This window comes from Nylanderia fulva, unplaced genomic scaffold (genome assembly GCF_048542155.1).
Source record: "Nylanderia fulva isolate GAGA-0341 unplaced genomic scaffold, ASM4854215v1 Scaffold6, whole genome shotgun sequence".
NCBI lineage: Eukaryota > Metazoa > Arthropoda > Insecta > Hymenoptera > Formicidae > Nylanderia > Nylanderia fulva.
In genome coordinates this window covers 4477455-4494041 of record NW_028190698.1, presented here as the reverse complement: position 1 = coordinate 4494041, position 16587 = coordinate 4477455, and the positions used below count along the sequence as shown (strand labels likewise).

At 34.5% G+C, this 16587-nt stretch overlaps 1 protein-coding gene across 4 annotated transcripts in view; it reads left to right on the top strand.

The window, feature by feature from the left end:
• The window catches only part of LOC114940196 (ubiquitin carboxyl-terminal hydrolase 48), a 55162-nt gene extending 40248 nt beyond the window's left edge, over nucleotides 1-14914 (top strand). For 2 of the 4 annotated variants that reach the window (XM_085487959.1, XM_085487956.1), the window contains exons 17-18: nucleotides 5697-5781; nucleotides 12519-12922. In XM_085487959.1, coding sequence (XP_085344085.1) covers nucleotides 5697-5781; nucleotides 12519-12541 — 108 coding nt within the window. In that variant the 3' untranslated portion in view covers nucleotides 12542-12922. Of the gene's footprint in view, nucleotides 1-5696; nucleotides 5782-12518; nucleotides 12923-14719 lie in introns of those variants that run through there. The other 2 variants (XM_085487955.1, XM_085487957.1) reach the window with 2 other exon arrangements.
• The last annotated feature ends 1673 nt before the right edge of the window (nucleotides 14915-16587 follow it).

Genomic DNA, 16587 nt, shown 5'->3' with positions numbered 1-16587 from the left:
CATAATTTGAGATAATTTTTCGAAAGATATCACCTTCAAATATAATTTTTATCGCATGGTTTTTGGGCGTGTTTGACATTTACTCGACGAGAGTCATCGCGCACCATGCGGTTACTCAATTTTGTCCATATCGACGTTAAAGAAGCGCAGCAACGACGGCAAAGAGGACGGTGTGTCCGATGATGAAGGCGGTCTTTGTCCCTGGCGGAAGCCAGAGTCCGTTCTTTATGAACGATGTGGCCTAAAGTGCCGCGTCCGCGACGGTTCATTCGCCCAATCGACGGCACATCTCCTCCGGTGTTTTGTAGTTTAAAGTTTAGACCATCCGTATTATAACGTCGTCTTTAAATAAAATATCCAGCTGCACGGATTTGTTACATCGTCATTCGACGATTGTATTTCTCTTCTTCGTTCTTTCGCAAAACTGTAGAGAGAATTCAACGGTAACGTGTTGGTTCAATGCATAGCGTAACGTTCAATGCTCTGTCAGCTCTACGGATTTAGGTCAGACGTCATCGTGCTACAGGGAAGGGGCTGGAAAAAATCCAGAAACGGGCGAGTGTTATCCAATCGAGCGGAAAACTCATCAGTCACTTCTCACACAACACCTCCGTAATGTCAGTGACTGTCTAAAAAGTGTCTTCTCCACCTAATCTCCTTTTCTATCATATACCTATAGTATCTCTCTTCTCTCACACACACTTCTTTTTTTATTTCTCACATTTATATCGATGCCTATCAGTTTTGATTTTGCGTCTGCGTTGTTTTAGTCTCGTACAATAATAAAGAATGAAACTAATGTTAGTTTTAATATATTCGTTAAAAATATAAATAGATTAAAGTTTTTTCATTGAGAAATATATAAGTAATTTATAAGAAAAACATTTTGCAGGTTTTGTCATGTTGAATGTTTTGTTTGTAATTTTTGGTAACAGGAAATACTATAGTCGGTATAAACATAGTGATATAAAGATATCCGCCACGTAACGACTCCGGTCGTCGACGAAAAGTGTGACCCTTGAAAATAATTTGAATAATTACTAACAAGTTTTTCATCGAGGATGCTAAACAGCTGTAGTCTGCTATCTTTTTTTGGTCCTCCGCGGAACAAAAGACAATGCTAAGTGCCCTTAATTTACTTAAAAGAGCTCCGAAAAGCCATTTCTCTCCGCGCTCATTGAGCTTACCGCTTTGCTCAGGCTTCTTTTCATATAATCGTACTAAATAGGTAATAATTCTGATTTTATGCCTTAAATATTCACACATTGATATACATGAATAGATAGTATAATAGATAAGTAAGAATGAATTTCTAAGTCACGTTCATAATAAATACACTGAAAAAAATTTATTGAATTCGAATAAATATTTATTTCAATAAATCATTTATTCGAAACTAATAATATTGATTTGATGTGACAAATATTTATTTGATATAAGAAAATCCTTTTCAAAACAGATAAATATTCATGAATTTAATAATTTTTTTCAGTGTGTCGAAGTATTTACAATTCTGTGTAATATATTATACATTAATTAATCCGCAAATAAATATTATGAAAAATCAAGACAATTCCTCCGTGTACGATGTACCGAGGTTCGAATATTAACAGACTGGCGTTGCTTGGAATCCCGTGAAGCACGTACGGTTTCTATTAAAGATGTCCCCTTTTCGCAAAACACGCGGGTGCCAGTGAGGATGACTCGAGGCAAGCCCCCAGTAATAATTCCTCCGTCGAATTAGCGCCATAAGTTTGGCGCCGCGACAGCCACGGAGACAATATTAATCTACTTTGAATTTATACACTCTGCGGTCCTCCGCCAACCTAGCTTGTATTAAGTCTTCTTGCAGCTTTTTTCTCATTTTTCGAAACTTTCTATGGCAGAAAGTTTGTTCGAAAACGAATAAACTGAAGTATAAGCCGTCAACAGGAAAATCTTCCTGATATATTCTCCTGTTATACTCGATCACACAAATATATACATCCAAATTTTCTAAATAAAGGTCCCATTTTTGTATATATTTTCATTACAGATTTTATTTTTAAAGCTTTATTTTCCGATTAAATATGTGCATATATATTTTCTCACACATTTGTTTGAGAGAATATTTTTGGTTTGAGAGTAAAATACAATTTGGAAAGAATTAATCTTTTAAACAAAAATTAAAGGAAGCTACATATTTCAAGAATTGCCGTTATGTCGGTTTATTAACTCTGCGGCTCGTACTATTAAGATGTGGTAAAAGGAGGAGGAGGTAAGATTCACCCTTCTTCGTGCAGACAGATAAATAACTCAGGACAGCCTGAGAATAACTTAAGACTCCTCTGTAATGATGTCTGAGTAAATCCAAAAGATACTCATTTGTAGTGAGAATGCTATGCTATGCTACCTTTTATTATTTTGTTTTTTTATATTGACATATGTTTAATTACAATACTTATTAAAAAATATGTGTATGCAACAATGATTTGTTTGAGAATGAAGGGAAGAATATAAAATATTGTCACATAAAGGATGAAATTGATCATTGTCTCAATTTAATTTGATCTACGATGTTAATTAATGAATTCTTTTAATGAAATAAAATTCGTTTATTCTTTTTTTATATTTATTTATTTTGCTCATACACAGGTCTGTCATTGATATTAATTATTGATTTTATGAGCTGAAAATATACTACGCATTTGTACCTTTTTCTTTTATCATAAAAAACATGTATCTAATAATTTTTACGTCTACACTACACTATTTTGTGTATTTCTTTGCTTTTCGATTCTGATGGAAAAAAAAAATCATACATGCTTTCTTTCTTAAAGTGACGATAGAAACATAAAGTATTTCGGTGCCTCGATCCTAAAGGAAAAAGCGTGCATCATTGCAGCCGTGCTTTAAATACATACATTAGCCTGGAAATAAACGGGGTGCCGTTCGACGTTTTGCACATACATTACACGGCGAACTGCACCAAAAGCGTTCCAGCACTTAGCCGCATCTTTCCGCGAGACCGTCAGACTCGCGTTTGGAGTATTTCTCTCTCTTTCTCGCCTTCTCGGTGATGCCCCGACCGGAAAAAAAGTTTATGTTAAGCCGAAGACCGCGGGACTCGGCTCACTGCCGGGGATTAAGACATTCTCGGGCTAATAATTTTCATGCCGGGCCGTGAAATGTTTTGTCCGCGTCCGCCTTACTTTTCTACCTTCGCGAACCGACATCCGCTTTCGGCAAAAAGTCGCGAACGCCCGATCCGAATCGCGGCCGTTCGCGAAAAATCGACTCGAACGGTGATCGTCCTACAGCCTCATTCTCTTCGTCGATGAACGATTAAAACGGTTTTCGAACATATCCGCGAAATTTCCTACGGACAATAGGTGTCAGTCGGAGAGGATGTACTGCCTGGAGGTGCGCTGGTTCAAACCCCGAGTCTACAATTATGAGCTATAGCACGTCGGGGCGAGCCTCATAACGAACTCACTATATTGCCAAGCATTTCAGAACTGGCTGTATACCCGTGTAGAGAACGCTCTTTACTTGGTTTCCTTTCCTTCATCTTCCTCTCTGCTCACGCTCTCCTCGTGATCAACGAGGAACAAAGAAGGGCGAGAAAGAAAGAGACGGAGAGATAAGCCTGAGAATAATGTTTTGATGATGAAAGAAAGGAATTTCGGGGAATCCGTCTTGTGGAAACTATGTATTCTCCCGATGCGCTGGCGATCGCGTTTAAAAGAGATCAATGTCGACGATGATGATCAAGTTTTTTCACGTATCTTTATAATTCTAAAAAAGGTAAGAATCTTCTCTCGACCGTACTGGCAAATATTATTTATTCAATCACAACGTTTCTACCCTTCTTTGAGTCCTTTTCAAGTGATTTGTAAAAATAAAAATAAAATTATAATTTTAAGATGTCAAGAACGAACATAGTGTCGGTTTGACAACACGTCAAGACTTAGACGAGTTATTGGAGACTCCAATAACTCTTTCTTAAAGTGCAAGCCCCCAGTAATAATTCTCCTTAGACGAGTTATTCTCCAATACTCCATCCTAATCCATATTCTCCAATATGGAGTCTCCAATAACTCGTCTAAGAGTTTTGACGTGTTGTCAAACCGACACTATGTTCGTTCTTGACATCTTAAAATTATAATTTTATTTTTATTTTTACAAATCACTTGAAAAGAACTCAAAGAAGGATCGAAACGTTGTGATTGAATAAATAATATTTGCCAGTACGGTCGAGAGAAGATTCTTACCTTTTTTAAATTCTGTCTGGCGATTCTCAAATATCTACGCTCTTATTTATAATTCTATATAATTGCTTTAAAATTTAAATTTTATTTAAAGTGATGGAGAACTTTTTCAGAAATAACGCCTAGCTAATCGAACAGATTTTTTAATGATATTTTAAATGTGTTTTATTTCACTTATTATTAATAGTTTGTACGTGTGAATATCATAATTAAAGAGAGACTTCTTTCTATTAGTATATTATTGAATTTATATTTATGTATTATATATATAATTTAAAATATTGATAAATTATATATATATAATAAAGTTTATTTCTTATTTTTATACGTGTTCTAATTGCACATTATAATTATTCACGTTAATTTTTTTTACAACATATTTGTTGTATATTTTTTATACAACATTGTATATTCAGATTGGCTTTGATAATCCACTTTGACTCGCCGCGATTATTTCTTATCGCAGCGAATCTATGGGATTCTATCCTTGAAAATAAATCACATTGCAGAAGATATGCTACGGTTAGCAGGAAACAACGACCAGATGTGAGTGGTTGTCGCAAGAGACACGTGTGTCCAAGCCATCGAATGACACTCGCTATATTTAGTTCTATGGGAAAAAGGGGTTTCAGAGGCATAATCACACCTACGTGTATGCTGCATATTCGAATTCCCATGCCAAACGATTCGAAATTTTTCTTTTTTTCTGATATAACTCTCGTATCGTAATACATACTTTTTTGCAATAATTCTAGCGATTTTTGTTGTCAAAGATAGAATTTGATTTCATAAACGAAGAATATCAAAACTAATTTAAATATCTGTCAAGTAAAATTACTCGAATTATTACATCAATATCAAAATATATTCCATATAATAAATATGTGAAAAGTCATTTATAAATCTATCATTTATTACACACAAATTGCATATTCTTGTTTTTTATACATACATATATACATATATGTATATACATATAATGTATATATAAGAAATATAAATATTGCATATAATAGCAACATCAGTGTACGTATCATAATAGGTAATATATTTACACAAGACCTAAAACAGTTGTGTAATTAAAAGAGCGCTTAGATTGGTGGATCACATGTGTGCTTCGAGAAAACGCGTGGGAAGATGCTGTTATAACTGTTGGCAGCTGTTCACACGTGTCTCTGATGCGCGCGTTATTTAAATTTAATGTGTCTTTCTCCATTATCAAAACTACTTTGCATAAATTATGAAATAATGTAAAAATCTTTATTGTATTATCTCGCTTTGATCATGATAGTCCCAATTATTAATTACAAGTCAAAAAGTCGTATATTATATACACAAATTTATACCACATTATACGAAAATATATTTATACCATTTATACGAAAACATATTTAAAAATCTACTCTTGCAATTATATATATGCATTGCATCAATCTATTGTTTCAGATTGATGCACCGATAGAGAATGAAACCGATGTCGAATCCGATGTCCACAGTTTCGAGTCTACATCACCAGAGAAAGGCTTCAAGGGTGAGTGAAAATAAGTTTTTAATGCATGGATATTTTAGGGAAAAAATATGTAATGCATTTATAATACACGCATATGCGTATGCATATATCAGCTAAAAATTTGAAAGAATTCTTGGAGAATTATCAGTTCGTTAATTCTAAACGAATAAATATCTGCGTACTTGTATTGCTAAGGTGCTATCAAAATTATTTTTATAACACAATATCTTTTTTATATCAAATATATACATATAATATATATTTCAACATAACATAACATTTGAGAACTTTTTATAACATATACAATAGATCACTATTGCAAAGAAATGAACAAAATTTCACAAGTAAATTAAGTTATAAATTGCTACCGCACAAAGAAAAATGCCACTTCTTTCTTATTCATCAGTTGTTGCTTTTTCACGGCATTTATTCACAAAAACACAGTTAATTAGAATTGTGCACACTAATTAGTTGAATTTAGCGATTGCAAGGCATTTTGCATAACATTCCAGATGTTAATCACACGCAACACAAACTTTATTATATTAATATGAACGAATAACGCAAAAATAATCAACTTAGTTCGTGACATTGAAACGAATTTCACGAATAAATGTATAATTAATACACATGCTAAATAAGAATAATTATTAAATATATTATTAATTATAAATATATCGCGCTTTTACGTTATTGAATTATTCGATTTAATATAATTTATGTATTATGTATTAATCTTTGTTCTCGGACCCAATAATTACAGATATTGTATTTAAATTTTAATTGGCTTTGAATATAAAATATATTTAAATTTTTCTTTAATTTGATTAAACTTTTCGTTAATATTATTCAGTATTACGATTCGTGTATTATTGCGCATTCTTAATTGGCAAATCAACTAAAAATTTAAAACGCAATATAAAATACGAATCTAACCATTAAAGTTAATAATTGAATCTCTCAGAAGTCTTAAAAGTAAATTAATTCTATTTATTGTAAATTTCTTTATTTTAATACCAGAACATATGGTTAATATTCTGATGTTGATCAGGAAATTTATTAAAAAAATTGAATTTATCAGTTTAGTTTCGAGAAACCTAATTATCTTAAATATTGGAATAAAAAAGTAATTCGATCTTTATTTGTATATTTTTGGATTTTTATTTTGAATATGAACATATCGAAAATATTTATTTCGAAAAATAATCATTGTCACGATACTTTTATAAATCGTTTGTCACGGAAATTAATCATGCGGACAATCATGAGAACTCTCAATTGTAAGAAAGACTGATCATAGAGGACAATCAAAAGTGTCTTTTCGTACTAGTCGCGATCGCGAACTATTTCGAATGAATTTCTCAAAGTATAACACGGAGCGTCTCCCATCACAACATTCCAACTCGAGTGTCGCCGAAAGAATGATAACAGGATGACTGCGCGTATCAACAACGTCACGAAACTCGGTGTTCGTATTTTGTGGCCTTGTTATTGTTATGATAGATACATAGACCTTGTCATTTGCTTGGTGTGTCTCGAAGACAGCGGTGCGAATCGTATTAAAGAAATACGATCGCGGCAAGTAATAGAGGATTATTCCCTGCGAATAATTAGAGATTATTCTATACGATTAATAAACTCTTGCAATTCATTTGTAAGCCGAAATGAGAGATGATAATCTAATATGTTTGAGTATTATAAAATATTTATCAAATATGTCGTAGATATCTATTTGTTATTTTAACTCATATATTTATTAACTTGTATTATAATACAAGTTATAATGCAAAATTGCTGTATATATAAATAAAATACAAATGTATATTATTTGTTAGTAAAGGGATAGTATTGCCACGACAAATAACTCTCGTGGATTTAATCGTGCGATGTTCAAGCGTCGAGCAGATGTAGTTTTCACGTTGTTTTCCCATCACATGATTAAGTACGCGTCACGACATTAACGTCAGAAATATTATGCAAAGTGTTTCGAGATTCTGCTGATTAGAGAGCGTGTAATTAACTGTGTTTTCGCGAATATCGTATGAGCTGTCATAAAGAAACAGCAAAAATGAATAAAAAAAAAGAAGCAGAGAAATGGCTGATGACGGAACAACTGAGTAATCAATTTATAATGTTATTTATTTACTTGAACAATTTTAATTGTTTATTTATCAATAATTCATCATTGTACGATATGATGATGAATAAAATTACCTAGATTTGATATTGAAATAATTAAAATATTTAATAAAATAACAAATAATATAATAAAATTAAGTATAAAATTTTGTTTAAAATGTTTAAATTATTTATATAAAATAGAATCGCATAGATATTTCTTAATATCTTAATGTATCGAATGTTTAGAAATAATTTTGATAGTTAGCGAATTTTTAATTTTCGCTTCAAGAACATTTCTTTAATGATGTGGTAAATCACAAGATGCTGAGATGCAGGTTTCATGACTAGATGCATTGCTCGTTGCTTAGTTATATTAGCTTGCAATCGTAATGACTTGCTCATGTTTGAAATTATGTGTGCGCGCAATTATACGACTCAGGTATGAGATGATCGTTACATTAACGATATGCAAGCACGTCATTATTTATAATGCTATAATTTTCTGAAAAAGATTTCTTCGAAATTTAACCGGATTTAACCGAAGACCGAATTTCCGGCGAGAATCTCCGGTAGGAGGCTGAAATTAAGGCATTCGTCGTAGATATACACATATACACCATATACGAACGAAACCAATCCACTTAAGGCGCCGCATCCCTCCTTCAGGCCCCCTTTTTATTCGCGCCAGGGGTGGTCGGCGAGGTTTTGTTCTCGAACAAAAATCTGACAAATATGCCACGATTTGCCGAAGAATGGAGGCGAAGTGCACCACCCTCGTCCCGTTTTCTCCTTTCCCCCGCCGCAGTAACTTCCACCGGGGTTCCAAGCATTCTAACCCACCCTTTCCCCTTTCTTATTCTCCGGCTTTCCTTTAGTTTCCGCCTTCTCTTCTTGGCCCCCTCGTGATTCGAGGGACGAAAGAGAAAGAGGAGAGAAGCGCGGCAAACAGTGACTCTTAAATTACTTAGACTTAGACCGAACAAAATGTAACAAATGACTGCGAATGGAGCCACTTATGCGATATTGGCCCATCACCACCATTCACGTATATTGATATGTCGCATTAGGGCTAGCCGACACCCTCCCTTATACCAGCTGACTCTCTTTCCGTTTCCTGTATTCCGCTTCTAAAATGAAAGAGAGCTTTCATTAGAGCTTCTTTATTCGCTTTGTAAACAGAACGTCTATATGGTTTAACTTTTTATTTCTGTAAAACGTATTAATTTTTTTTTCTCTCTAGTTTTACTCTCTCATGATTTTTCGGTTATGTGTTCCAATAAGACAAACGGTGCAATCGCTCTTTAAAAAATAGGGAGGTAGCAGCTGTCGTTCGGTGAGTTTCTCACGGAAGATCTGCGGTTTCGGGCCCTCGAATACCGAATATCGGCTTCTCTTTTCCTATTCGCGCTCCTTGCTGAGTCCTTCCGTTATTAATGGTTTTCGCGAACTAGGTTCATTAAGGAGCTCACGAAACTCTACGGCGCATTCATGAGAACGCCACCCCTTCCATTTCGCTCACGAGATGAGGGGTGGATGCTCATGCGAATGGGATGTTCATGCATCAAATTAATATACAGTACTTTTACGTTTATGACTTGTTTTTCAAACATTTTTATTGCTGTGTCATTTTCAACGTAATATCAACCGTTATATAAGATATATACTTAGAATGTCTTATTATCATCATCTTGCAGTTTTTTTATATTTCAAAAAACGAGAAGGATTTTTATTAAGATGATATATGTACCTATTTATAGTTGATTACCCTCGATTACCGATTTAATCATATTTTTTGCCGTTTGTTTTTTAACACTAAAAAATTAAACATCCTCTAAATGATATTAAATATTACGATGATATATCCGATCTATTTATAATACCGTGCAATTATAGTTCGCTATGAATCTGTCTTCTTTAAAGAGTAAAATCTTTTTTCGCGCTGAACGGAAGCTGTTATTGCGCACGCGATGAAGGAAATACGCAGAATCACCAGCACGAAAACGGATATTGAGGGAAAAACGGGCGCGGTAGTTTGATGAATGAAATCGTAATGAAGACATTAACGTGTCGGTTGCTAGCGAAGGTAAGAGAAAAGAGCGATGCACCTGTCACCAAAATGCGCTCGACTATACGCGACCTCGGATTATGCGCGCCGAATCGTGTAAAAAAAAAGAAAAGGTATCGCCTTCGTCGACTTTTTTCTCGGCCTCCTCTCATCATCTTCCCGCTAGCCTCGGCGGGTTGGAATTATGCTAGAACACGAGGTAATGCAATAATAAGTATAAGTTAGGCAGAAAGTCGGGTTCCCGCGAGAGAAAACGAGAGGCCGGCGGATCAGAGTGAAAGATGCGTGTTCGGTACCGGCTGACTATTATGTCGTTTAAGATGAGATGCTTCCCCGAGCACGTTCGTCATCTGGAAAGAGAAGGAACCATAGTATATTTACCGATACACAAGTCCGTTTTGCATTTCTCTGATTATACTTTCCGCGATCTTTCTCGAGAGCGCGTGACACTGTTGATGTCGAACGATGATACTTTGCTGTCTCTATCGTGAATTTTCTCGAGATTTGCGTACGAATGTATCGCGAAAATTGACAATGAGACGGGACTCGGAATCGTGAAAATTCATTCCGCGCGTGGATCCGTCACGGAGAGTAAACGCCTCGACTGCTCTCGCACGTAGAGTGACGAGGCTATTGCCGTTTTTTTGCTATTAGCTAAGTATACCGCCTCTGGCTTATGTTAAGCCACGGTAATTATTTGTCATCGTCAGCTACGACGAGAGACAGACAGAAGAAGATGTGACATGAGGCAAGGACGGGGAGAAAGATCCTTTCTCTCTTGGCTCTTTAGCGCGATACAAGAGACTCTTATTGATTGCAGTGCCATTAATTCTCTTTACATCTTTAGTCTTTTTTTTCTTAAATTTTTTATGCATTAATAAAGACAGATTACAATTGATGAGTTAGATTTTTTAAATCATGTGTGTGTTTTTATGACTGAAATATTTTTTGAATGAATTTATTATGCATCGAAGATTCTTCGAATTGTGATAAAATTTATTTGATATTTATAATTTGATATTTTACATGTTTATACATATTTCTAATATAAATTATTTATTTTTAAATAGGAAATATGCTTAAAAATGTATTTTAAAAATTTATGATATTTCATAAAATTACATTAATGTTGAGGGCATCTTATTGTTGATATCAATTATTATATTATTTTATACATTATGTATTTTATATATTATATATTACATACATTTTATATGTTATTTCAACATATTTTTGGTATATACAGCTTTCGTGACATGTTCGATTTTATGTAACTTTAATCTCTCTTTCCTCGTTACCTTCACATTCTCTCATCCTGTAGCACTTTTGCCCCCATTGCCCCGTCATTTTCGGCGCCGTCTTTATCCTTAATGTGATTTTAAGGAGCGCCACGAGCAACACCATCGACTAGAAGATTTCTGTGGCTGGTTGCGAATTATTTATTTTATTTCTGACCAGCCTTCTATATCATCGCATGCTTTATTTCTGTAGAAAACTGAATAAGTAAATTATAATACAGCTATTATATGATGTGACTTTATCTTGAACAGATGATTTATGTGAATGTTTAAGTTTGCAGTCTTTTTTTTACGAATTTTTACTTATTCTTTTATTATATAATATTTCGTGTGTTCTCGATTTTTGTTATAATTTTACATATTTCTTCATATACCTAATTCTTGTTACATTATATATTTTTATATCTTTAAATTCATGTAAAAAGAAATCGAGAGCATAATTAATTTCTATTTCGACGAGCACTTTATTGTTCGTTGCACTTTTGCTACGAACTCGTAGTTATATGTCAATCAGTGCAGTTCTTGCGTTTTTGCAATACTTTAGGAAATTATATAGATAAGAAAATGGAGGTGAATGAAAGAGTAGACTCTCTATTCTTTGCACAGTACGCGGAAAATGTTTTAGAAGTGTCAGTCATGCGTAAGACGCATCCCACACATTGTGTCAGCATGCAGTCGTACACAGACAGATATACAAAACACACCAATCATACGTACAATCGTACATATACAAATCCTCATGGAATCCACCCTCTATGAAACAACAGAAAGAGCTTTTATCGACTCGCTTGACTTATTTTCTATAAAGAAAATTCCCTTCGGAATAAAAGAAAGTTTTCCATGGGGAAAAATAGAAATAAAAAGAGAGAGAAGGAAAAAAGAGATGGATAGACAAAAAGTGTCAAACAATTTATTCTCTTATGTATAGAATGTAACATACAACACGATTACATATAAAATTAAGAAAGATAAAAATTTTATATTCAATGAACATTTATCATAATGTATATATGCACATTAGAAATATCGAAATATTTATTTCAAGCATGATATTAATTACTTGACACATTTATAATAAATGTGTAATAGTTGTTATATATATATTTTTTTACGCATGTTTTGTGATAATTTTTTAGATTATGTGATGTGTCTTTTTGCTTTTAATGGGAATGCAAATGGAAATATTGCTCGTCGGCGAATGTTTATATTGCTATGTTAATTTTCAGGAGGAACAGAGAGGACATTGAGAGATATGTATATGATTTTTGTTGCAGGAACGGAATTGGTGCCGAGCTGATCTGTATGAACCGACAATTATGTAGGCAATTTCGTTTAACATTTAATATCAATAGCGCTGATTTAATGCAAGATATTTTTATACATGCAATCTATATATACAAGTACATATACATATTAAATCCTACCCTTATATATGCCCGTTACCGATAAATTATGGAAAAGATTATAACTATGCTGTTGCATCTACAATTTATGCTATATAATTATTTGTTTTAAGAAAGTATTGTGAACGGATGAGATTTATGAGATATAAGAGAGATATTGGAAATAGGAAAACAAGACTCATGATAAAGTTTGTTAGTTTATTATTATTACAGACTTTATGATTTATTAATTTTTTGTCATGTATAGAAAGAAATAAAATAGAAAAACATGTAGATATACTTTTTCCTTCTCTTTATAATATTTATATTAAGTATATGAATATATTGTATTAATAATATAATATTTATTGTTGATATGTCTGATATGATTCCAATACTTTCTATGTGTACTATGGTGTGTTTCTTTTAATTTTATTTGATTATACATACAGTATGATTTTTTTTTAGCTGATGTAGAAGCAGGCGAAAGATGACAACATAAAAAAGAATGTTAGATATCTGTCTATGAATTATATGTGTGTATTAATTTCTCAAATTAATTTTATGAAATGAAAATAACGAATACTCTTATTTTATATTCTCAATGATTTCTTTTTTAACGTTTGCAAAAAAACTACATACATAAAAATATGTGAAATAATCTTTTAGCGGTTGGATAATGCAATAAACGCTAGAAAAAAACTAGAAACACATAAATTTATCTGTCAACAAATAAAAATTTACATAAAGTGGAGATGGAAATGTCGAGAAATTTTACTTTAACATATACGTAGTAACAGCTTAAATTTTGGCAAGATTTTCAAAGAATTCTCCACAAATTTTTCTAAAAGTCTACGATAGCTTCAACGTGCGAACGAGAAGAAGGAAAGATATAGGATATATATATCTGTGTATATATATGTGTGTTGGTCGCGCGTTAATTAGTTTGCAAGGAGTTTAAAGGCAAGCCTGGAAGGACTTCGTCAGGCTGCTAGGTGGTCCCGAAGCCTCGAGTCATCATTGCCTCATTTACTTCGTAAAACAATCTTGCCGGCAGTTCAATGGGCCTAACTATATCAAACTTGGCACCGCGTAATTAAACTTCCTTGTAAACCGGTCGAAAAGTAACAATTTACGCAGAGAGAGAATGATCGAATTTTAGTATTCGATAATCAACGCGAATGGTTAACAATTTCAAATCATGAATTTAATTAACTGTATGTGTTGTCTTACGCTTTACAGATGTTATCTATAAAAGATGTTTATTATAACAATGTATACGTTATAATTTCAGAAAAACAAATTGATATAAATTTATTTGATTACAAATATATTGAAGCATAACTAAAATTATGATAATATTTTATGATAAGAAAAAAATATGTTTCTACTGTATCTCAATTTTATGCCAAGCGTGTTAATAAATTGCGAAAGAACGAAACGAGAAACGAGAATTTTGCAACCAGGAAAACTAATGTCAAATGTAAAAAGGACGCACGTGATTGTCTTTTGAGAAATCGCACCGGATTATTAGGGTATGCCCAGATTTTCACCATGCGACCAACGTCGAGGGGTTAAGCTGCCGTTTTTACTTATTTTCTTTCTAATCCTTACAAATGTCAGGGTCATCAAGTTTTTTCCCTAATTCGTATTGCGACCGACCCGCATGCAAACGTTAATCTTGACAGAGCGATCCGCGGTTTTGTTTAGGGAATGCTTGTTAAACATTGCCATATTATTAAGAAGCGCGATACGATGCAGCCGTCAAGTTGTTCGTTAATTTTGTTAAAGCGCGACAAGTCAAAGCACACACATGATTTATCTTTGGATTAAAGATTTCAAAGCTATATTCTTTCGTTAGAATTTTTGGTTTTTATATATTATGGCATAAATACTAAACTTTAACTAATTCTGAAAGAGAGATCAGATAAGCGTCTCGGAAAGCTTCTTTCTTCGAAAAACCGAGGATTGTCCGAACTCAGCAATGCGGTCTGATTTCGGGGCCTGCGCGCGAAACTTGCTGGAAATCAGCGACACGATCTTCGAAGTGACACGAGAGAGCGTCGCTGATTTCTCGATACGCTTCTCCCCAGGGACAAAACTATCTCCGGGTGGCATAGACAATGGAGAGAAGCTGACGAGTCAAGCGCAAACCTGAGATGACAAATGACAGGATGTGTCCTAAATACACCGCTGGGGTGTCCTATTTTCTTCGTTTCTCTTCAACATACGTATATATATATATATATATTTCTCTCTCTCTTATCTAATTAATACGACAGTTGGAATATTTTAATTTTATTGACGACATGGATATAAAAATAAATAAAAAAACAAGCTCTCAAATATATATAATATATTTACAATTATACGATATAATAAATCTCGAAGCAAAAATATGATTTTTAGAGGATTAATTGTTTTAATTGCTATTAAATTTTTTAATATAAGTTCCCAGATATAATGCAAGTAATTATATACTCACAAACCATGGTAAAACAATGTTTTGTTTTTATCGTACTCTTCAAGAAGCTAATTTTGTGTATATTTATACATTTCGTGCCCAGTTTTTCCTTCGTGCAGTTGTATCATTGTTATATGCCGATTACAAACTACTAGAAGCAGCTGTATATGGTCATGGAAAACTACTCGTTTCCTTATTTTTCTTTCGTGCGCCTTCTACTTTAAGAAATTATCTCTCAGTCGAGGGTAGAGGGAGTGCGCGCGAAAGTAACGCACAATAGGAAAAAAAAGTATAATAATGAAGCCTCTTGAAATGTAAACGAACCGTTTGAAGCGGTAAACGGCACTGACGAGAAGTAGAAACATGTAAGCAAGAGGCTGTAATTAAGCCGGCCCTCACCGGCATCGCAGCTATCTCCCCACGGATATGCAATACCTTCCTTCATAGACACATCGCGCGCTCTAATCTATCCCGAGACGCGCCGGCATAATTAATTTATTCGCGTTTGCGGCTCGTTAATTGAATAACCTCGGGCCTACGCGGCCAGTTTAATGAGAGCGCGATAGCGGTAATCTCATTAAGCGGATCGTGGGGGTGTCTGGTCCCCGGAAATCCGTGCTCCTCCATCGGATCCTGAACGAAAAATTCGTGGAAAGAAATAGAGTAAGATCTAGAATTCACACGCAAGATGCAATTTAAATAGACAGATCGTACACTTTAAATGAATCTTACGAATTATGGATTTTTTTTTTAATCGCGCAATTTTATACCTCCCTTATCATCGACTCTGTCATCCTCATCATTACTGCTTGTTCGGGATTCTCGCGGACATTGATGCGCGATCGATTAATTCTAACCGAGTTTGTATTCATCGCCTCGTTTTAAACCTTGCTACTTGTCTTATGTTTTTTTTTTCTTACGCGCGTAGGGCCTCCTCCTTAACTCGGATCGCAGCAAGATGGCCGCGGGCTCCGGTAAATAAGCGACTGTCATCTGACGCCCGCAAAAAGCGGATACACCGCGGCAGACTGGTCTCCGTGTTCCCCGTCTTCGTCCTGCCCTCTCACCCTCGCTCTCGATCTCTCCCTCTGACCCTCTTCCCGTCTGTATTCTCCGTTCTGCCCTGCCGGAGATCCCTTGTCTCTCTTTTCCTTACTTTTATTTACCCGTTCGTTTATTCCAGGCATCGCGTCTCGCTGGATCTCTGCTGCTGCCCCTGTCTCTCTCTCTTTCTCTTTTCCCTCTTCGACTTCGCGTTCCTCTTTTGCGAGGTCTGAAGATTAATTACAAAAAATCACCGCGACGCGAATTGGAAACGTCGTTCCACGAACTGCGAACACGACACGAGGGACATGGGGAGGAAGGGCAGGGAAAGATATGTCCAACGATGAACTTTTTGGCCCGCGAAAGGTGGCCCGATATAAGCGACCGAACGTTTCGGGACCGATTGGAGGATCGAAACGAAATAAACCTGTGGTTTAGCGTCGATCACCGCGT